Raw genomic sequence first — 24,644 nt, forward strand, 5'->3', positions numbered from 1 at the left:
CTGCAAGAAAATGAATCTCTGGATTGTATGTGGTGACATATACCCACTTTGATAATAAAAGTACTTTGAACTTTGACAAAGTTATATGAAATTTAGGTTGTAGTCCTATTCCATTTTGGATTGGTACCAGAGGGCGAGAGTCATTGATAAGTTAAAGATTTTTAAGTGAACTGAAGAAAATAGTTTATCTGGCTTGTTGATGTTCAGTTGAAGAAAAATTTGGCTTGTTCAATTTGGAGCACTGGACAAATAGTTTGAGCCTCTAAGTTGAAGTATAGACATTGTGTAGGTAGGAAGTGGTTCTAAAATAGAAATAAAATCCATAAAAACTTCCTTGTCAGACCCCAGATAGAGCAGTATCTGAGTGAGTGGAAAGTCCTTGTATGTTTAATTCTTGATTCATTCATTCCTTATGTCTTGAAGACTTCATTGTTTGTTACACCATTCATTTCAACCGTTGAAGGTGATTAATTGCAGGATATTTAAAACAAAAATTAAAAGAAAAATTGATCAAATTACTCTTGAACATCATGCTTCAGTTTTTGGCATATTAAAACTGGCATTTTAGTCAACTGCTCTGGTCACTGTATATTTCTGCAGAATTGAGCAATTATCCATTGTTCAGTGGTGCAGGCTGCGTTGCTAGTGAATGAGTCTTTTTTTTACTTTGGAGGGCTATCAGTATTGAGCACTTTCTGACCAAATGTTATTGATATGTGGAATTCTTGCTTTGCAGCTTCACGGAATTAGGCTTTGCTGTTGAATTTTGGTGTCACTTATATTTTATTAAAGCAAGCCATTTATCTAATACAATATATTTTTTGATTTGTCAATGATTTTCTTTTCATGTGTCTTAAAATGTTAGGTAGTTTAATTATGTGGAAGTCTAAATGCTGCCTGGTAAAATGTTAGCTGCTTTGACAAAGCTGCTACAGTCACTGACTCTTGTGTAGAATCTCTGAACTAAGGAGGTAACGAAAGCTCAGCAACATTGGTAATTTTGCAGTTGTGTATGGGCCTGACCAAGTAAGGATAACACATTTTCTTCTGTGATGGACATTAGTGAATAAAATGAGTTTTTTTTTTGCCACAATCCTGTAGTTTTGATGGTAACTGTCACTGGGACGAGCATTTTATTATAAAATTCCAGAACTTGTTTAATATACGCAAATTTAAATTTTACTGCCATGATGGTGTTTGAACTTAGTTGGATCAAAGGTCTAGTGCTCTGGCTGCTTAGTCATATAACTTAACCATCCTATATGTGCTCTGTACTATCAGTGAATTTTCATAACATTTCAGATTTTGGAATTAAATAAACTAATATTTGAAAAACAGGTGAAAGTGCTTCAAAGACATTGCATTTTTAGAATTGCACAAAGATCTCTTGAAATTTAGTCTTTGCTGGGGCATAAAATACAGATCTGAGGTACTTTACATGCTTGTAGATATCTTGTATGCAATAGGCAAGCACTGAGTTTATCTTTTCTCAGCTCGAAGGATTTTTATTGGTTTTGTTATAGCTGAGTATACTTTTTCTGCTTGGCACACATGATCATAGAGGAATACAACACAGAAATAGGCCCTTCAGCCCATCTAATCCATGCTGAATCCATTTAAACTGCTTGCTCCTGTCAACCTGCACTGGGGCCATAGCCCTCTATATCCTGACTATCCGTGTACCTATCCAAACCTCTCTCAAACATTAAATAATTGTGTTTGTTTCTGGGAATAGAATGTGTTGAAATGTTTGTAAGATAATGATGAGGTCTTGCATAGACTCAAGGCTCTGGACTCTAATCTGCAGTTGGAAGGGTAGGTCAGAAGAGTGCTGCCTATGAATTGGCTCAAACCTCTGAAATCTGTCAAGACTATGCTTCTAGAGATATATAAAAAAATACTTCAAATATCCATCTAAGGTCATTACCACGAACTTTTTAAATACCTTTATTCTCCACAAACATAAAATTTCCATATGGATGAATGTTTGATAATTCTTGCATAACATCCGCCTTTAAGTTCCTTGTGTGAATGCTAATGAACTGTAAGTCCACGATACTGGACTTGTGCAAAAACGGTTGCTGGAGCATAGTGACAAATTTGCTGGTAAAATCTTTTGCTTGAGATTTTGGTGTGCAAATATATGTGCACATGTCCTACACTTGCTGGAATTTACTTGCATCTTCTGTTAGCCACCTCTTTTCCAAAGAAAACAACTGTGGCTTACGTAATCTACTGACATGGCTACAATTTTCTAATCCCCTCTACACCTTGGTGAAATATGTAATCATGTATTTCATGTTAACCCTGATGCCAGACCTGCTCTTTTGCCTCCTATGTTCCCATCTTCCACCCAAGTGCACAGCTATTTAGATGCATTATTGCCGTATTAATATATCGCATTACAGTTTGCATTATTTCCTATACATGAGAAACCAAATATAGGTCATCTCTGCCTTGTCAGCAGGATTACCCAGAGCTTCCTGTTTCCTATCATTTTAATTCTCATTCCACCAACACTCTTACCTTCTGTCTTTGGCCACAATCAATTCTGATGGAATTAATTGAAAGCTTGGAACAGCAGCCTTTTAATCTGGCTTTGCATAAATTAGGTTTTGGAGATTAAAACTGAATTCAACAGTTTCAAGCCTTTCCAGATTTATACCTTACATTTCTGGTGTGTTTTCTCCTGGAATTTTTTTCGTTCCTCCTTTATATACACTTCAGGAGATCTTATTACCACCCGTTTTCAGTAAGTGGCATTGCCATCACTACATCACTAAGTGGTCATCTCAAACTTGTTTTATCCCAGTTGTGAATGAACCTAAAACAGGAATTGATTTTCCATCTTTGACAACTAGAGGTGCTTAGAGCTTTCCATACTTGCTATTTCACATTTCCAGTATTTGCAGCATTGTGGCTTTGGAAAAACTGCTATAATTTTTCCATCGTTATGAAAACTGTCTTTTATCATGAAGTTTCTTAATAAGAAGTTGCGCTATTTGTCACGATCTTGAATAAATCTATTGGTTTTGTATTTCAAGGATGTTAATACATTTTGCAAGTTCACTCTGCCATTGTTAATTTCTCAAGGAGCATTACAACAGTTTTCAAATACAAGTAATTAAGTCTCCTCATCTGAGATTTTACTCTCAAACTGCTTTCTCATTCCATGCCTATTTTTGAAACATTAAATTATCATTTTTTGCATTACTTAATACTAGTTATTACATTAATCCAGTGTAAATGTCCAATGCTTGAGCTTAGGAATTGGTAAGTGATGTAATTGTCACTTGAAGCTTAAAAAAGTGAATTTCTGGGGTGACCTGAAAACATAATGCCTTGAAAATGTACTTAAAAAGATCAAAGTAAATTTATTAGTAAAGTATATATATGTCACAATATATAACCCTAAGATTCATTTTCTTGTGATAAATCCATAACAGAATAAATAAAATACTGCACCAACTTGGACTTTCAACCAGTGTACAAAAGACAGCAAACTTTAAGTACAGAAAGAAAGAATATTAAATAAGCAATAGATATCAAAGACAAGAGATGAATAATTCTTGAAAGTGAGGCCATAGGTGTGGGAACATTTCACTGATGGGGTAAGTGAAGTTGAGTGAAGTTATCCTCTTTGGTTCTTTAACTCTTGCTGAACCTGGTGGTGCAAGTAGTGAGGCGCTTCTACCACCTTCCTGATGGCAACAGTGCGAAGAGAGCATGTCCTGAGTGGTGGGGTCCCTGATGATGGATGCTGCTTTCCTGTGACAGTGCTTCATTAGGATGTGCTTAATGGTGGGGAGGGCTTTACCCGTGATGGACTAGGTCACTACTTTTTGTTGGATTTTCCATTCAAGGCCATTGGTGTTTCCATTACCAGGGTGTGATGAATCCAATGAACACACTTTCTACTACACATCTATAAGAAGTTTGTCAAAGTCATGTCAAATCTTCACAAACTCTGAAGGAAATAGAGGTGTTGCCGTACTTCCTTTATAATTGCGCTTGTGTGCTGGGTCTGACAGGTCATTTGAAGTTATAACACCAAGGAATTTAAAGTTGCTGACCCTCTCCACCTCTGGTTCCCTGATGAGGACTGGCTCACGGACCTTTGGTTTCCTCCTCCCGAAGTCAGTAATCAGCTCCTTGGTCTTGCTGACATTGAGTAAGAAGTTGTTATGGTAGCACTCAGATTTTCAGTCTCTCTCCTGTATGCTGATTTGTCACCACCTTTGATTTCGGCGTGCAACAGTGATGTCATCAGCAAACTTGAATATGGCATTGGAGCTGTGCTTAGCCGCACAGTCATAAGTGTAAAGTGAATAGAGCGGGGGCTAATCACACAACCTTGTGTTGCACCTGTGCTGATGGAGATTGTATAGGAGATGTTGCCAATCTGAACTGACTGGGGTCTGCAAGTGAGGAAATCAAGGATCCAATAGCACAAGAAGGTCTTGAGGCCAAGGTCTTCAAGCTTATTGATTAGTTTTGAGTGGATGATGATGTTGAATGCTGAGCTGTAATCAAGAAAGAGCATCCTGATGAATGCATCTTTGGTGTCCAGATGTTCGAGTGAAGAGCCAATGAGATGGCATCTGCTGTGGAGCTGTTACTCCAGTAGGCAAACTAGAGTGGATCCAGGTTACTTCTTGGACAGGAGTTTTGTTTCCTCACCAACCTCACCAACTTATACTGTGGGGATAAGTGCTACTGGACAACAGTCATTGATCCAGGTTATCTTGGGCATCACTATAATTGAAGCCTGTTTGAAGCAGGTGGTTAAATATCTCAGTGAACACTCCAGCCAGTTGATCAAGTATTAAAGACCTGTGCTGATCAATTGGCTGGAGTGTTCATGAGATGATTAACCTCTCGCTTCAGCAGTCTCAGGTTCCACCCGCTTCAAGCAGGTTTCAATTATACTGATGCTTAAGAAGAACATGGTAACCTGCCTCAGCAACTATCATCTATAAGACCATAAGATATTGAGATATCGGAGCAGAAGTAGGCCATTCAGCCTATCGAGCCTGCTCCACCATTCAATCATGGATTGATCCAATTCTTTCAGTCATCACCACTCCCTGCCTCCTCCCCATACCCTTTGATGCCCTGGCTAATCAAGAACCCATCTATCTCTGCCTTAAATGCACCCAAAGACTTGTCCTCCACAGCCACTCATGGCAACAAATTCCACAGATTTACCACCCTCTGGCTAAAGGATCTAAAGCATCTCTGTTCTAAATGGATGTCCTTCAATCCTGAAGTCTTATAGCACTTTACATCAGGGATTCTTAACCTGGGGTCCATGGGCCCCTTAATTAATGGTAAGGCTCATTGGAACGAAAACAGTTGGGAACTGCTGACTTGCATTCACAGTGATGAAGTGTTTTGAGAGGTTGGTGATGAAACATATCAACTCCTGTCTAGAAGTGACTTGGATCCATTCCAATTTGCCTACCGAAGCAACGGGTCCACAGTAGATGCCACCTTATTGGTTCTTCATTCAACCGTGGAAATCTGAACAGCAAAGATGCATACGTCAGGATGTTCTTTATCGACTACAGCTCGGTATTCAATACAATCATTCCCTCAAAACTAATCAATAAGCTTCAAGACCCGAGCCTCAATTCAACCTCCATAACTATTTTCACATTTTACTCTCTCATTTTCTAAATTTAATATATTGATCTAGGATTTTTTTGAGCTAATCTACAAAACATTGTGCATCATGTCAAATCAAAAGAAATTCTAAAACCTATCAACAATTTACTAAAAATCAAAAACCAAAAATGGAGTCTATAAAAGTAGTCGTTCCCTTTGTAATTACTGTGCTCATTTTCAGGTCCAATGCTGTATATTTCCTTATCAACTCACCCAATTTGTTGATGTAGAAAATCAGAAGATCATCTTTTTAAATAAATTCTTAAAGATAAATAACCTACAGAAAATGGTGGAGGAATTCAGCAGGCCAGGAAGCATCTATGGAAAAGAGTACAGTTGACATTTTGTGCCGAGACCCTTCGGCAGGACCCCTCCCTCCAAAAAAGTCCAACAGTATAATGATTGAGGACCCACAGTCCTCTTTTATTGTCATTTAGTAATGCATGCATTAAGAAATGATACAATGTTCCTCCAGTGTGATATCACAGAAACACAAGACAGACCAAGACTGAAAAACTGACAAAAACCACATAATTATAACATATAGTTACAACAGTGCAAGCAATACCGTAACTTGATGAAGAACAGGCCATGAGCACGGTAAAAAAAAGTTCAAAGTCTCTCGAAAGTCTCATGACCTCATGCAGACGGTAGAAGGAAGAAAACGCTTCCTGCCATGAGCCTTCCAGCACTGCAAACTTGCCAATGCAGCATCCTGGAAGCACTCGACCACAGTTCGACTCTGAGTTGTCCGAAAATTTCGAGCCTCTGATACCGAGCACCATCTCTGCCAAGCACTTCGACCCCGGCAACAGGCAAAGCCAAGGATTTGGGGCCTACCTGTCGGAGATTCTGGATCGCATAGTAGCAGCGGCAGCAAATGGGGCATTTCAGAAGTTTCTCCAGATGTTCCTCCGTGCTTCTCACGTCTGTCTCCATTAAATCAGAATTGTGCACGGCCCCCTATTTAACAAATACGATATTTCACCGTCATGCCGCCATCTTCTCCTCCCGCCATACAAGTATGGTAGATTTTCAACAGACCAAACCAAAATGTAGACAAAAGAACATTCAAGGCAAGTCAGGGAAATGATAATAGAGAAATGTAAATCTGGGAAAGAGTACATGACCATCTCAAAGGCATTGAACATACCTCTGAGCTCAGTGCAGTCCATCTTGTGAAAAAGTGGAAAAATATGAAGGCACAGCCACACTGCCTGGGTCAGGCCATCCCTCTAAACTTGGTCACCAGAGAAGAATGACACTTGTAAGTGAGCTGCGGAAGTCAGTGGCTGTGATTGGAGATGAAGTTTATGGTCCACAATTTCTAAGACTTTGCACAAAAAGGGTATTTATGGAAGAGTAGCAAGGAAGAAGCCCTGGCTAAAAAAAAAAGCATACTTGCCCGTAAATAATTTGCAAAACGTCACTTAGAAGATACTGTAAAGATATGGAAGAAGGTCTTGTGGTTGGATGAAAATAAAGTGGAACTTTTTGGTCTCAACACTAAGCAGTACTTGTGGCACAGATCTAATACTGCATATCAGTTATATAACACCATCCCTATGGTAAAGCTTGGTAGAGATAGCATCATGCTTGGATGATACTTTTCTGCAACAGTGAATGGAAATCTGGTCAGGATTAATTGAAAGATGAATACTACTAAATGCAGAAAGATCCTGGATAAAAACCTGCTAGCCTCTGCCAGAAAGCTTAAAATAGGGAGGAAGTTTGTCTTTCAGCAGGGCAATGTCCCAAGGCACTCTGCCAGAGCAATCATGAAGTGGCTTCAAATGAAAAATATTTATGCCCTTGAGTGGCCCAGTCAGAGTCCTGACCTTAACCCAATCAACCATCTCTGGCAAAACCTCAAGATTACTGTCCACTGCTGTTCCCCAACTAACCTAGCTTGGGCAATTTTACAGGAAGGAATGGGCTAATCTTGCTGCATCATGTTGTGCAAAGCTCATAGAGACTTAACCAAAAAGACTATTTGCTGTAATAGCTGCAAGAGATGGTTCAGCTAAGTACTGAGCATAGGGGAATGAATACTTTTGAACTGCTGACATTTCAGTTTTGAATTTTTAGTTTTTCATGCTTTACAATTTTCTGTTTTTTGGGGGGCTCTACTGTGGTGGGGGAAGCATGTGATTCACAAATAAAAATTCTCATTTGAACAGATCAAAATCCCTGGTTGTAATACTAATATATGTGAACAAAAGGTTGGGGGCTGAATACTTTTACAAGGCACTGTACTTGATTTGCTCATGTTCTTTGGAAATAGATTCTGCCTCTTTACTGGTCTTTGTGTGTGTGTATATGTGTATATATATATATATACCGTTAAGTGAACAGTGGGTAAGGATGCTGATTTCATTGCTGTTTAGACTAAAGACCAGAAATGTGTTTGCTCAATCATTTGAGAAGATGAAATAAGATGCTAATTTCTGATTGCGTTTGCTATTTTGCTCTTCGAGAATTTCCATGAATGATTAAATAGCCTTTGTTTTTTTTTTAAGTATGATGCTAGAAGTATGAAGGAAAGTTATTGCAAATATTTATTAGATGCACAATTATTGACAGTTTCAGAGTCTGAGGCTGGAAGTGTGGCATCCAAGATATAACTTCAACCCCTTTGTGTTATAATTTCCCAGTTTTAAATTGCACCCTAGTTTACTGGCTAATTAGTTTGACACTCGTTTGAAACAGACCATTATAAATTGTGAATATGATTAAGAAATGAGGGAAGATGTCAAATATCATTTTTGCCAAATGTAATGATTAATACTTAAATGTGAAAACTGTCCCAAGTTTGCACTGTAACTATTATTTTGAATTATTGTTTTGATATTACTTGGATATTCATTTACTAGGGAGATGAAGAAAATGAAATTCTGTAGTGGGGGGGGGAGAGTTAGAATTGATCTGTAAGGTAGAAAGATGTAGGGTAGAAAAGTTTTGCACATGAATGAGTATTTCAGAAATGTGTGACAATGTTAACTTGTAAAGTTTTAGAAACTGAAAAACTGGTTTGTCTTGTATGCATAATGACAAACATCGTAGAATGAAACTTTAAATTTTTAGTCAAAAGCTGGGATTTAAATATGTGGATCAATCAGTCAGAAGAGGTAAAACATGGAGTGAGGAATTTTAGAGAGGTAGCTTCATTATTTTTCCATGAACAATGCTTGGAAATTTGCTATTCAGTCAGGTGAGAAATCATTATTTCAGTACCCACAGCACAGGTGGAAGCTATGCTTGTCTAATTCAGAACTCCTAACAAGCCTAAGTACATCATTGTGCAACTGAGTCTTGGATTTCCTTACCAACACACCTCAGATAGTCAGGGTGCACAACCTCTCTTCCCATCATTCTCTATATGGGTGCCTCTGGGGGCTGTGTGCTGAGCCCAACACTGTACACTCTGCTCATGCATTACTGCATGTCAAACACACGAGTAGTCACGTTGCCAAGTTTACTGATGACACAACAGTGGTGGAGCTCATCACCAACAACGATGAGATGGCGTAGAGAGGATGTGGAAGAGCTTCAGACTCAGTGTCAGGTAACTAGTCTCTTTCTAAATGTCTACAAGACAAAGGAGGTGGTTATGGACTTCAAGAGGACTCAACCCCTTTTTACATCGGTGGCAAAGAAGTAGAAAGTGTGAGCAGTTTCAAACTCTTAGGTGTGCATATCTCCTGCAAACTCTCATGATCCCAGAATACATTTTACGTATTCAGGAAAGCTCAACAACACTTCTACTTTCTGAGGAGGACAGAGAGCTGGACTATGAACATCCTTACTTGCGTCCTTCAACAAATCAAAATCAGGTTTAATATCACTGCAATATGTTGTAAAATTTGTTTTACAGCAGCAGTACATTGCAATGCATAATAATAAAAAAACTATGCAGATTATAACTCTGAAATTTGTCTTCTCAAGATGGCCATAAAATGCAGAAAAATCATGGAAGTCGTTGAGGCACCTCTCCCACATGAAAAAGAAACAAAACTCGTAAATCCCAACCCCCCCCCCCACATAAACCCTAACAGATCGCCCACCTGGACGTGGAAGCTAAAATATCAAACTCCTAACCCCCAAGCTCCCCTCGTGCAAAAAAAAATAGTGACAGTAACATCAAACACCCAACCCCCTCAGTCACCCAAAAAAAGGAACATATGGCCCACCCCAATCGGCAACAAGAAAGAAAACAGAAAAGCTGAAGGAGACCAATATAAACTATGGTCCATGCTGATAATCACATCTGGGAAGTTCAAAAACATCCTCCATCAGCATCAAGAAGAGCAACAACTGGAACTCACTCCTGCAGGGCCTTAACCCGACACGGCCTTCTGTGGGGAGTGACCTCTGACCTAACACAGTTTCCCATAGGGAATGACCTCTAACCTGAACTGTTAAGAACAACCCGGCCTCCGCATTTGCCTTGATATTTCAATCTCCGCTTCAATTGGCAAGAAATGTGATTGATCATGGCCCCGAACCCAGATTCCGGGCAGATTGTGCTCGTGGTCCTCTCCTGGAATTTCTTGGCAAACATCAGAGCCCTAGATCACTTACTTGATTGAATGCCAAGCTGTAAGTCACAGGCTCCAACAGTATCTGAAACACAATTAAGATTTTTTTTAAAAAGTAAAAGGTGTAGAAAAGGTGAAATAGTTGACTATCTGGATGATGTCGCCTGAGGAATCATTGTTCACTGGCACCCTTGTGACTGAAAGTAGTGTAAAAGGAGCAAAAAAAGAGTGTTAGTGTACATGGGTTCATTGTCCATTTCAGAAATCTGGCAGAAGGGGAAAAAGCTATTCCTGAAACATTGTGTGTGTCTTCAGGCTCTTGTACCTTCTCCTTAATAGTATTAATGAGAAGAGGGCATCTCCTCAGTGATTGGGTCCTAAATGGTGGATGCCACCTTTTTGAGGCATCGTTTTTTGAAAATGTCCTTAATGCCGAGGAGTCTAGTGCCTATGATGCGCAATAAAGAGCATCTTAACATGTTGCATCACTGCATGGTACTGAAACTACATTGCAGTGGATAGGAAGGCTAAACTGTCCAGCATAACAACAGCACCAGCTTGCCCTCCATCAAGGACATATATAGAAAGGTGCCAGAAAAGGCCAGTAAAATCATGAAGGATCCTACCTACCTGCTCATGGATTGTTCCTCCCATTCTCATCAGGGAGGCCGCTACGATATAGGATCCATGCCAGGACCACCAGAATCAAAAACAGTTACTTTCTCCAGGCAATAAAGCTGACCAATGCCTCCCCCCATTAACCCACGCCTCCAACCCCCACCCCACCTCCACTCCTTTATCATTTCCTGTCAGTCATCTGATGCACAGCCAGTCCTGTGTCCAGTGTCACTTTATGTACGTACAATTAATCTATGTATATAAGCTATTTTGTGTATATTTATTGTTTTTTATTATTGTGTTCTTTTTTGTTTTTGTGCTGCATTGGATCTAGCGTAACAATTATTTAATTTTCCTTTACACTTGTGTACTGGGAATGACATTAATTGTTAAACAATCCTGAACTATTCTCACTGTACACACTTGCATCTCCCACTCTTTCAGGCAGATGCAAAAATTTGTTTTAAGTTATAAGTCTCTTCATCAACCACCACTATCTTGTATACTGAAAGTTTTCAAGTCACGCAGGTAAAATTTTTGGTTCAGTGCACCATTTATTTTTCAATTTAGTCTGGAGTAGTAATGTGAAAATATTTGTTGTGAATTAATAAAGGATTTCTTTGTTATAAAGGGCATGCAGCAAGGATTCTTCTTTGTCAGCTTTGTCCAGATTCTACCATCAACCACACTTTCCCTCCCACTTCAGCATTTTGGTGCGACTCTTTCATTTGTGACTCGGTGGTCTGCCCTACTGTCTCCAGCCACTCCCTATTATGGAATTTTCCTACATAGGAGATGCCAGTTACGCCCTTTTTTTTTAACCCTTTTTTTCCTCTGTGCATATCCTGAAAACCAAACAAGGAGGTGATTCACTTGTGTGTTCACAATATGGCCTCTTTTACTTTGGAGAAATGAAACACTGGACTTCTGTATTGTAAACACCAGCATTCAGTCACCAGGGATGACTCATTTTCCAATTGCCTGCCATGTTTTAATTCTCCATCCTTTTCCCATTCTGACCTATTGACATGAACTTGAAGAATTGCATCTTGTCTTTTTTGGATCCACATGAGCAAGGCTGCAACTTGCTCAATGTCCAAATTTGCAATGTAAGGAAACTCACTTTCTCTGTCTGAATCAGAGGTAGCCATTTCAACTGTAAATCATCCATTTGTGATATCGTCTTAGTTTGTCTCTCCCTGTTTACACAGGAGGAGGAAAAACAGCTTTTACTTTCTTTGGTTTGTATTTTCACCCTCTGTCATCAGCTTTTCTTCCAATTTTTATTCCCTCTGACTGCCCTGTTTACCTAAATGACTGGATGATTTTAACATTTTATTCCCCCATACCAGTCTTGGCTTTGCCATATGAGAGGGATTGCCATATATCCCATATCTTGTCTTGAACGTGTGACTAACTTGCAAGGTCTTTCCAAGTTCTGGGCAAAGGATCTTTCAGCATGAAGCATTAAATATTTTTCTTTCCATGGACGCTGCCTAACCTGTTGAGTAATTTAGCACATTGTTTTTCATATTTTTAATATTAGCTTTATTTTCATTTTCCTTCAACGTTAATTTTGGCCAAATTGTTAAGATTTGTTATTAAGCCAACTGACTGAATATTATAGATAGCAAATGCTATATTAACTTCATAAATTTTTAAATGGCTAGAACATTTCTGTTTTTACTTGCACTTTTACGGAAATACAAAATTTCAAATCACCATGTTATTGAGTAAATTATCTTTATGTGGTTCAATAAGCAACGTGATTAAGCAAAACTGTGGTATATGAAGTTTCATTTGACAGAATAAGCAGTTATCAATTTTAGGTCAAAGACAATTTAGAATATTTTCTTTTTGCGTAGAGATTAAGCTTCAACTCCCAACTGGGTTACCTCTTTTGGCTCATTGGACACCTACTGAATATGTGTACAATATGGGGAGAACAGTGTGGGTACATAAGAATAACTGATAGTTTAATCCTTTAAGCATTTTGCAACTTGATGGCAAAAGGTAAACTTAATGAGGAATGATCTGATTAAGCTATTGAAAATTACAAAATTGGGTTCATTATAGATTTTGTTCTAAAGAATTGTGAAGATGTGTGCCTTTGACTCTCAGATATTGTTCATTAAGTTTTCTGTGAAACTCTTTGGAATGCTCTGTTATATTAGAGGCTATAAAATTGCAAGCTTTTTGATGTTTAATGTATTTGTGAGTTTTGAACTGATTAAACAAATAGACTTCATGTATTGTGCTATAGTCTGGGATGTTGCAGTAGATGTCTGCATGTGATTCTGTAATTTGTTCACCTATCATTGTTGGTGGTTGAATTTTAGACATTTTGCACAGTCTACTAATAACATCAAATTTTAATGTATTCTCGAGCTTAATTGTTTTTATTCAATATGAAAAATTCTCTTCTAGTGATGTATTATATATCTTCAAGAAAACTACCAAAATATGCTGGTAAACTGCTAATGACAATTCCACTATTCTCTTTGCACTGCCAACACACCACCACCATCACCCCACCACTCTAGTAATGGTGAATGATCCCTGACTAGTAGAAAAGTCTTCAAAATAAGTCATTTTTTTCTATTTTGCTCAATTTTTGGAAATAAGCATTATCTGAGAGATTTTTGAAATTAGTAACTTTATGTATTCTTTCTTACAGATGACTATGGACGAAAAGTATGTAAATAGTATCTGGGATCTATTGAAGAATGCCATTCAAGAGATTCAGCGCAAAAATAATAGTGGGCTCAGCTTTGAAGAACTCTATAGGAATGCATATACAATGGTATTGCATAAACATGGTGAGAAATTATATACTGGACTAAGAGAAGTTGTAACTGAACATCTGATCAATAAGGTACGTGTGTCAGGTATTTGAAGAGGGGAAAAAATGAGCAATTTAGGTAAACAAAGGCGTGGGTATTGTGTAAAGGTTGAGTTCACTGTAGATAATGTATGAACGGTACTGTCCATAAATTAAGAATAATTTTACAGTGTACATTATGCCTATTATGTCTTGGATGTAATGTTGAGTTACTTCAGGCTGATTTTGATACTATCTTTGAAGCATTTCCATTGCTCTCCAAGGACTTGCTGAGCGTCCTTCAATGGGGAGTAAAGGATCTGTTTGAAGAGACACGAGTTAAGCATCTGAATAACATGACCTATCTGTTGGAGTTGCTGTTGCTTTATCGTGGTGGACCTGCTGTTCATGTTGGCCTCCTCCAGTATATAGTGCACCTGTCCTTCCAGCTGATCCTCAAAATCTTTCAAAAGGTTCCTTGGTGATATTGTTCCAGGGCTTTCAGGTGTTTATTGTAGGTGGTCCACGATTCAGCTCCATACAGTAGGGTAGAAAAGGTGACTGCGTTATACACCAGAAGGTTAGGACATGTAGGTCACAGTCTTCAAAGACTCTCTTCTTTAATCTTGCATAGGCTGCACTAACACCACGCAGGTGGTGGTTGATCTCTGAGTCAATCTCTGCTTTTGAGGAGGGAATGCTGCCAACTTGGGGAAAGTCATCAACATTTTCAAGGGTGATATCGTCAACTTTTATGAAGGGCTGGATAAATTGCTGGTTGGGTGGTTAGTGATAAAAGGACCTGAGCCTTTTTTGTATTCAAAGCAAGTCCCAGAGCCCTATATGCAATGACAAAGGCATTAAGGATACATTGGAAGTTTTCTCCAGAAAAGCCTGTTGTCCATTCTATACATGATTGGAATTCCCTATGACTGGTCTTGGCCATGAGGTGAAGAATGGCAGCAATAGGATGGATACAATGATACAGCTCTATTTGACCACTGTCCTGACATTGAAGGATTCTGAATTAGCACCACTATTGCTGATTACTGTGGCTAACATGCCATGATGCAGTAGCCTCAATATTCATAAGTACTTATCAAGACAGCCACGTCCTGCTATATGCCAGAGAGTTTGACAGTCTAATGCATCAAATGCCTTTGTCAATTCCATGAACATTAAGTACAAAGGTTGCTTTTATTCACGACGTTTTTTTCTGTAATTGGCATGTTGTGAAAATCATGTCGTGCTGGGAAGACATTGCACTCAATAGATGCACCTGGAGGAAATCTGTTCAAGAGGGAGCTTGCTTCATGAGAATGACCTCCACTGTGTCGCAGAGAACAAGTGGCAGCTGTGAAAGGAGAGACTGAATAACCAAGAGACCTAACCACAGCCACCAAATACTCGTGTATACCAAATATATACCGTACCATGTATACTCCATACCAAATATGCAGTTTATTTGCATGGATGTCCTTACTAATCACAAACATATGGATGATCTCTACAAGTTATTCTCCTGCTTTCTTAGCAGCTGCAAGGTCCTTTTTGAATATAATCATGACTTGGGCCTTTTTGTAAATATGAGGACATTTTAATGTTAATTTGTGCTGTTATTCTCAGACTTCATTAAAAAAACAAGTCAAATTAAAGTTGGGTGCTAATCCTTTCTTGGCCAAGTCAAAAGCAATGGGATCAAGTATTCATTGTGAAATTGAATTACCGTGCTCTTGCTTACTTTGTAGCAAATACCAGGAAGAATCTTCTGTTTCAACAGTTGATTTGTACAGATACAGATTACAAGTTACTAAGTTTGCTGGTCTTGTTGGCAATATGCTTATGTTAACTTGGTCTTGAATCAGTAATACAACAAGGAGCATTGAAGTTGAAGCATATAATTCACAGTTAGTCTACCTATCTTAGAATACATAATGCATTGGAAACACCTAACAAATTTGTTTTAATAATTAAAATTCCAGGAAACGAAAATAGAAGCAGTAGTACTCCCATCGCCACCTTCTCTGCACTGGTCCCCTCATCAAATCTCATCAGTCTCTATCTTGCATGTACTTGGTTATTAATTCTTTACAACTTTCTGAGATACAGCAGCGAATTGCAAATATTCACCACAAGGATTTTCATCTCATCTGTGTTAAAGGCAAACACCTTATTTTGAGACTCTGAACCATGGTTCTAGAATCCCAGAGTGGAAAACACCAATTCCACATCTCTCTCATCAAGCCCTGCAAGATTCTTGAACATGAGACCACCTCATATTCGTATGTTTCTGAGAATATTGGTTTGGTCTGCTTAAACTACTATAACAAATTGACCAACCCAGAAAACAACATGGCAAACTTTCAGTACACACCTTCCAATCCCAAACATATCCTTCCTTGATTTGGGAGACCACATGTTTAGATGGTATTCTAGAAGCTACCACATATAGAGTTCTACACAATTGGCCTCTGGTTCTCAAATTTTTTTGCAATGAAAGCAACTATACAGTTTGCCTTTCTAATTGCTTGTTAACCTGAACATTAACTTTGAGTGATATCTGTACAAGGGCACCCAGGTCCCTCTGAGTGCCAACATCATTCAGTCTCCCGCTATTTATGAAAGAAATTCTGCCTTTTTTCTTTTCTAGCAAAGTGGATGGCCTCACACTTTTCAACATCATATTCATTTTGCAATGTCCTTGCCTATTCAGTTAGCTAAATCCTTCTGAAACCCCTCTGCACTCTTTTTAGAGCCCACAGTACCACCTAAGTTTGTGCCATTTGGATACATTTCACCTGATGCCCATGTCCAGATTATTGATATAGATTTTGTAGAACTTTCCCCCTTGGAAATTTTCATGATATTTTGTTTTACAACATTGAATCACAGTGGATTTAATCTGTTTTTTTCTGACACTGACCAACAGAAAAAGACTATTTCTTGTCAAAGTAAAAACAGATCTCAACAAAGTGATGTAATTACAAATATAAAACACAAAATAATTGATTGCTTAAGTATTCACCTCCTTTAATATGACACACTAAATCATCACTAGTGCAGCCAATTGGTTTTAGAAGTCACATATTTAGTTAAATGGAGATCAAGCAGTGTGCAGTCTAAGTGTGTGAATTGATTGTAGTAAAATATACCTGTATCTGGAAGGTCCAACTGTTGATGAGTCAGTATCCTGGCAAAAACTACACCATGAAGACAAAAGAACACTCCAGGCCAATAAGTGAAAAGATTATTGAAAAGCAAGTCAGGAAATGGATACAAGACAATTTCCAACTCACTGAATATCCCTTGGAGTAGTTAAGTCAATCATCAAGAAATGGAAAGAATATGGCACAGCTGCAAATCCCAGAACAGGGCATCCTCAAAATCTGAGTGACTGTGCAAGAAGAAGACTGGTGAGGGAGGCCACTAAGAGATCTATGATAACTGTGGAGGAATTACAAACTGCAGTGGCTGAGATGGGAGAAATTGTGCATACAGCAACTTGCCCTGGTGCAGTTGAATGGAGGGTGGCAAAGAGAAAGCCACTGATGGGAGTGAAAACTGCTCACATGAAATCTTGGCTAGAGCTTGCCAGAAGGCACGTGGGAGACGCTGAAGGCAGCTTTAAGAAGGTTCTATGGTCTGATGAAACAAAAATTGAGCTTTTTGGTCATCGTACTAAATGTTATGTTTGGTGTAAGCCAAACACTGCACATCAAAAACACACCATCCCTACCGAGAAGCATGGTGGTGACTGCATCATGCTGTGGGGATGCTTCACTGCAGCAGGCCTTGGAAGGCTTGTGAAGGTAGAGGGAAACCTGATACAGACAACAAGAGAACTGTGACTTGGGAGAAAAAAAATTGTTTTCCAGCAAGACGATGACCTCAAGCATAAAGCCAAAGCTACACAGGACTAGTTTTTAAAAAAAAACAAAGTTAATGTCCTGGAGTGGCCAAGTCAGAGTCTAGACCTCCATCCAACTGAGAATTTGTGGCTGAATTTGAAAAGGGCTGTTCATGCATGATCCCCATGCAATCTGATAGAGCTTGAGCAGTTTTGTAGAGAAGAATGGGGAAAAAATTGCAGTGTCCAGAGGTGCAAAGCTGATCGAGACCTATCCACAAAGACTCAGTGTAGTATTTGCTGCCAAAGGTGCATCTACTAAATATTGACTTGAAGGAGGTGAGTAAGGAACACTCACAACACGCTGGAGGAACTCAGCAATTTGGGCAGCATCCGTGGAAACCGGTCTACGTTTCAGGCCGGAACATTGACTGATAGTTTCCACGGATGCTGCCTGACCTGCTCAGTTCCTCCAGCGGGTTGTGCAGAATATTTTGTGTTAAGGAGGTGCAGTCAATTATTGTTTAATAATTGTAATAAATTTAGATCCATTTGTAGACGTCTGTTTTCACTTTGACATGAAATAATCTTTCTCCGTTCAGCAATGTTAAAAAGAGCCAAATTAAGTCGCAAACTAGCCAATAATATAAAGCAGGACAATGTAAGTTTAATAATATAAGTTTTTTCAGTTATATAAAGAATAAAAGGGAAGTGGGAGTTGATATTGGACCACTGGAAAATGATGCTGGTGAGGTAGTAATGGGGGACAAAGAAATGGCAAAGGAACTTAACAAGTACTTTGCTTCAGTCTTTACTGTGGAAGGCAATAATTGTTTGCCAGCAGTCTGTGAGTGTCAGGAAGCAGGAGAGAGTGCCATTGCTATTACCAAGGGAAAAGTGCTAGGCAGACTCAAAGGGCTTAAGGTGGATAAGTCACCTGGACCAGATGAACTACGTCCCAGAGTCCTGAAAGAGGTTGCTGAAGAGATAGCGGATGCATTGGTCATGATATTTCAAGAATCACTTGATTCTGGCATGGTCCCTGAGGACTGGAAAATTGCAAATGTTTCTCCACTCTTTAAGATGGGAGGAAGACAAAAGAGAGGAAGTTGTAGTCCAGTTAGCCTAACCCACAAATTGCTCTAGTGTCCGTGCGAGGAGTGGCACCCCACACAGACTTTTAATCTGCGCCTTGTAAGGCTTGAAGATGCCTAACGCAGACCCCTCATGGTCTGAGTCAACGTTCCCTTCCCTAGCCTAACCTCAGTTGTTGGGAAAGTGTTGGGCTCCATTATTAAGGACGAGGTTTTGGGGTACTTGGGGACTAATGATAAAATGTCAAAGTCAGCATGGTTTCTGTAAGTGGAAATCTTGTCTAACATCTGTTAGAATTCTTCAAAGAAGTAACAAGCAGGGTGACAAAGGAGAGGCAGTGAATGTCATTTACTTAGATTTTCAGAAAGCTTTTGATAAGGTGCCTCACATGAGGATGCTTAACAAGATAAAATCCTATGATGTTATAAGAAATATACTGGCATGGATGGAGGAATGGCTGACAGGCAGGAGGCAGCGAGTGGAAATAAAGGGAGCCTTTTCTGGTTGGCTGCCAATGACTAGTGGTATTCCTCAGGGGTCAGTATCGAGACTGCTACTTTTCCATCATTTGTCAGTGATTTAGATAATGGAATTGATGGCTTCGTGGCAAAGTTTGCAGATGATACATAGGTAGTTGGAGGGTTAGATAGTGCTGAGGAAGCAATGATATTGCAGCAGAACATGGACAAATTGGAAGAATGGGCAAAAAATATGGCAGATTGAATGCAGTATAGGGAAACTAATGATATGCATTTTGGTAAGAGGACAATAGCGCAGACTACTATCTAAATTGGGGAGAAAATTCAAACACCAGAGGTGCAGAGGGACTTAGGAGTCCTTGTGCAAGTCTCTCTGAAGGTTAATTCACGGGTTGAGTCTGTGATAAAGGCAGCAAATGCAATGTTGGCATTTATTTCATGAAGAATAGAGTATAAAAACATGGAGATAATGCTGAAGCTTCATAAGACATTAGTCAAGCTGCACTTGGAGTATTGTGAAGAGTTTTGGGCCCCTTATCTCAGAAGGGATGTGTCATTGGAGAGAATCCAGAGGAGGTCCAGAGGATGATTCTGGGAATGAAGAGGTTAACATATTTGGAGTGTTTGGCAGCTTTGGGCCTTTACTCACTGGAATTTAGAATTTTTTGGGATCTATTTGAAACCTACTGGATGTTGAAAGGACTAGATAAGGTGGATGTGGAGAGGATGTTTCCTCTGCTGAGGGTATCCAGAACGAGAGGACACAGCCTCAAAATTGAGGGATGTTGTTTTAGAACAGAAGTAAAGAGGAATTTTTTTTAGCCAACCTGTAGAGTGCCCTGCCACAAACTGCAGTCCATGGGTATATTTAAAGTGGAAGCTGATAGATTCATGATTGGTTGGGGCATCAAGGGATATGATGAGAGGGCAGATATATGGGGTTCAGTGGGATCAGTGATCCCATTGAAATGGTGGAGAAGACTCAATGGACTGAATGGCCTAAATCTGCTACATTTAAAAGGTCTAAATCCATTGTGTTTCAATGTTGTAAAACAATAAAACATTAAAGCTTCCAAGGGGGAAGGGGCGGGGGGGTGGGGGTGTGAATACTTTTTATAGGTGCTGTATCTAAGGCCCAGTACGAATCTGCTCCCATTTCCTAAGACTTGATTGTTCCTACTTTTATTTGTCCATTAACCAAACTGCAGTCCATTTCTGTACATTTCCTCCGGTTGCCTCTCACCACTTCCATAATAGGAACCAGTACTTTCCCTATCATGATGCTAATTTATAGAAATGTGAATACTTAAAATTTTAATAAACTTGGCAAACTGGGACCTTTATCTAGCCATGGTGTTTATGTTTTAAATATGACCAAGGCCAGCTGCTTCTGTTCTAGTTCTGTAACATTAAAATGAAATGTTTCTTCTAAGCTGTGGCTCTCAGATGATTTCTGCAGTAAATCTGGACTTTGCTGCAAAAAAAATTCAACTCAGATTTATCACAAGCAACTTACTGTGATTTTTTTTTACCTTGTGTGCAATATGTAAATAAGAATTGATTTTCTTTTGGTTATTTTGCGGTAGTTTTATCAAATGAAACTTGCACAAAATGTGTACTGATTATGTGCTTCTTTTACAGGTACGAGAAGATGTGTTGAACTCATTAAATAACAACTTCTTGCAGACCTTAAATCAGGCATGGAATGACCATCAGACAGCAATGGTGATGATAAGAGACATCCTCATGTACATGGTACATATCCTTACTCATCCTTAATATAACATGTAACTTAAGATTTGGAAATGTTTGCCCTTCCATTAATCTTTTTTGGCTGTGATTCATATCACCCAAGGGAGTTCTAGTCATGATTATTGACCTGCAAAACCTTACTAAAATCGATGTAGACAACAACCACAGGTCTATCTTCATCAATCACCTTTGTCACCACCTTTTTTTTTTAAAAATGTCGATCAAGTTAGGAAGACATGACTTGTCCCTCATGGTGACTGTCCCTATTTAGGCTGTGATTTTCCAAATGCTCATCAATGCTGTCCCTAAGAATACTCTTCAGTAATCTCCCTACTACTAATCACTGGTCTATAGGTCCCAGGAATATCCCTATTTTCCCCCTTGAGTAATGGAATACATTAGTTACATGCTAGTCCTCTGAGATGTTGCTTGTGGTTGGAGTGGACACAAAGATATTGGTTAAGGCCCCAATAATCTCATCTCTAGCTTTACTCACTAACCTGGGATATCCCCCATCGGGCCATGGGGACTTAACGTTAGACCCAACATTACCTCCTTTATCTCAAAATGCCCTAGCAAAAGCAAAGCTATATACATCAAGAGCAAGAAGATAACTGGGGAGAGGATAGGACCACTCAAAGATGAAGGGGGGAACATTTGCTTGGATGCAGATGGTGTGGGTGAGGTCCTTAGTATTTACCAAGGAGAAGGACGTGCAGGATAGGGAGATCATTGTTGAGTGTATTGATATGCAAGGACATTTTGAGGTAAAGGAGATAGTCATGGGTGTCTTCAAGAGCATTAGGGTGGATAAGCCCCCAGGGCCTAATGGGATATACTACAGGTTATTGAGAGAGGCAAGGAAAGAGATTGTTGGGGCATCACTGTCATACTGTCGGCTAGTGATGTAATTGCTCAGGAGTTTGGCCGTGCAGTCATGTGTCAGTAGAGTGGACAGCAATCCGGTCAACCTACAGCTCAGTCGGCACCCATGTTGAGGATGATGGGGAGGGAGGAGCAGTTGTGCATCCTGACTGAGGTTTGTTCACTAAGAAGTCCAACGCCCATTTTGCACTGTGGTTTATTTAGACCGAGCAGTAGGAGTTTGTTCACTAAGGTCTGTAGGACAATAGTGTTGAATGCCAAACTGAAATCCAGAAACAGCATCCTGATGTAAGTGTCCTTGTTTTCTAGGTGTATCAGGACCAGTTGCATGACAAATGCTATGGCATCTGTCGTAAAGTGGTTCTGTCGGTAAGCACATTGGTGAGGGTCTTGTGTGGCAGGATTGGAGTTTTTCAAATGTGCCTTTATCAGCCATTCAAAGTACTTCATAATGATTGGTGTCAGTGCCACTATGTGGGAGTCATTTAGTTCTGAAGGTGTACAGACAGTAGCCCAGTAGCCTGGATGAGTAAAGTGTTGAAGATGTCCATGAAGTGTCAGTGAGCTCGTGTGCACAATCCCTGAATACTCGGCCTTGGATGTTGTCTGGCCCAGCTCCCTTACGGGGATTGACTCTCTGCAGAGTCCTTCTCACTGCTGCTGTTAGAGACAGTGGCTGCTGTCCTTGGAGTGGGATAGCTTTTGTGGCTGATGTGCTGCATGCCTAGAAACATGTATGAAAGTTGTTTAGAGCATCGGGGAGGGAGGCTTCACTGCTATAGTCAATGCTGTTTTTCCTTGCATCGTCAGTAATGCCCTTGATGCCCAACCACACATGCCAGGGATTGTAGGCAGTCTTTGCTCTCTTGATGCCTAAGAAGTGGTTCCTCCTAGCTGTTCTGTTACCAGGCTGGAAGGCAACATCCCAGGCTTTCAGTAGAAAGTGCACTTCTGCATTTAGCCAGTGCTTGTTGGGCCGTGAGATGACAGTTCTTGAGGTATCACCATCGTGGAAACACTTACTGATGTAGCTGATGACAGATGACGCAGATTCCTTGGTCTGTGTCTACTCCGTTTGTGGCGGCCTCCTTGAAGTACAGAGATTATCTTATTAGGCCATGATGGTTCTCTTGACTGGTTTTTCTATTTTCAGTGTGCTGGGATTAACATGGAGATTTGGTCAGACAGGCCAATATGAGGGCCAAAAATGAGGACAGTTAATTAATGAAATGTTCAGTACTATGCGAAAGTCTTGGGCACCCTAGATTTTTAATATGGTTTCAGATGGAATGGCCTCCAAAGCCCTGATTGCAACCTCATTGAGGCCGTCAGAGATTACCTGGAGAGAGAGGATTGAGACAGCCAAAGTCTACAGAACTGTGACAAAAACAGTATACCGAAGAGAATGATGTAGCTTTAAAGGCAAAGGGCAGTCACACCAAATATTAATTTGATTTTTTTCTGTTTATTGCTATTTATGGTAACATTTTTTTACATGTTCTTATATTTGGGCTAATGTTGATAATACAACCGTTTGTAGAAAAATAGTGGAGTTTTTAAGGATTATGTTTGGAGGCTGCATTTTTAAATCAATAAGCAAGTAGCATAGATTGAGAAGGGAAATGGTCTCTATCATCTCAACATGTTTTTTTGAGGAGCAAAACATAAATAGTGAAACACACATTTTCAGACTGATAGTATGGTGTTTGTTTAATTCTAGACTGACCAGTCTGATTATGCCTAAAATTAATGGCAACTGTTTAGTAACTTTTTACGAAAAGTAAGCTTTTTTTTAATTTAACATGCATGTAATCTGTTTCTGCACAAGGCATGGTGACCCATAGATCTTAACTTTCTTGTTGTCCACCATAATCAATTTTGCCAAGTTAAATATGGTGGAATATAATGTATTGGTAGAGTTGAATGCTGCAATGTCCAATACAAAGAGATGAAATTTATCAATTTCTTTTGAAAGTTGCTCTGAATTATAAACAATCTTAAAAGGAGTCTGTACTTAACTTTGATCAAACTTGCCAAGACATATTTCTGTTTTCACAGCAGTGGCAGGTATCAGTCTAAGCTTGTCATACTGTAATTATACTTGATATAATAGATTAAAAGGTTAGAAAAGTATAACAATAAACTAGTAATTTGAACAGAATGTGAACATAGGAATTCATAAGTATGGTGAAGCTAGAACATATGACTTGAAAATTGGACGTTACTACATTGGTATGTCCTGGCCCTGTTACACAGTGCCTTTCACTGTTTCACTTGAAGTGTGCGTTTGGTCTTGATTTCTCCTTGGGTAGTATCAAAGAAGATAGAGTTGTATGAAAGTTTTTTTTTAAAATTATGGATAATTGCTGAGTGATGTACCAGCAATATGACATTAAAATCTAGAACTTGCTAAGTTATGCAAGGAAAATCCTTTCCTTCTCTCAAATATCTTTCTGTTAACTTCTATCTGAAAGTATTTCCTGCTTTTCTTGCCTAGTAAACTTCTGGTTTATGGATTAAATTATACTTGGTTAGACTCTACCAATGGATCTGGTATTTTCTACAGCTAAGTTTGTAAACTTCTGACCTGCCCATAGCCTGCTTATGAGTATGTCAATATACTGGACTTTGGCGGAAGAAAATATCCCCACCCTGCTTTGTCTTCTATGTGACATGTTAAGATAGTCACAGTGCAAGTACTGCCACCTCCATAGTGTAGAGGAACAGTAAGACCAGCCTTCTTATCTGGACTAAGTGAGGCTGAGCAGTTTGTGACACTGAACAGCAGGCCAGGTCCAGCAATCTGGCCCATAATAGATTCAGGTGAAAGAAGAAGATGTTGTTACTTGTGTGATTTGTCTACCCTTTCATTTGGGAGTGCACTAACTGCCAGAACTTTTGTCTTTATGGTGGGTAAAGTTAATTCTAGATAGCAATGTGGT

General features: G+C 39.3%; 1 protein-coding gene across 1 annotated transcript in view; it reads left to right on the forward strand.

Annotated features, from left to right (window-relative positions):
- Window positions 1-24,644, forward strand: part of cul3b (cullin 3b) — a 104,978-nt gene that overhangs the window by 21,143 nt on the left and 59,191 nt on the right. Inside the window, exons 2-3 of the mRNA XM_063045872.1 lie at window positions 13,501-13,698; window positions 20,707-20,820. Of these exons, the coding sequence (XP_062901942.1) occupies window positions 13,501-13,698; window positions 20,707-20,820 (312 nt within the window). The remainder of the gene's footprint in view (window positions 1-13,500; window positions 13,699-20,706; window positions 20,821-24,644) is intronic.

This window comes from Mobula hypostoma, chromosome 4 (genome assembly GCF_963921235.1).
Source record: "Mobula hypostoma chromosome 4, sMobHyp1.1, whole genome shotgun sequence".
NCBI lineage: Eukaryota > Metazoa > Chordata > Chondrichthyes > Myliobatiformes > Myliobatidae > Mobula > Mobula hypostoma.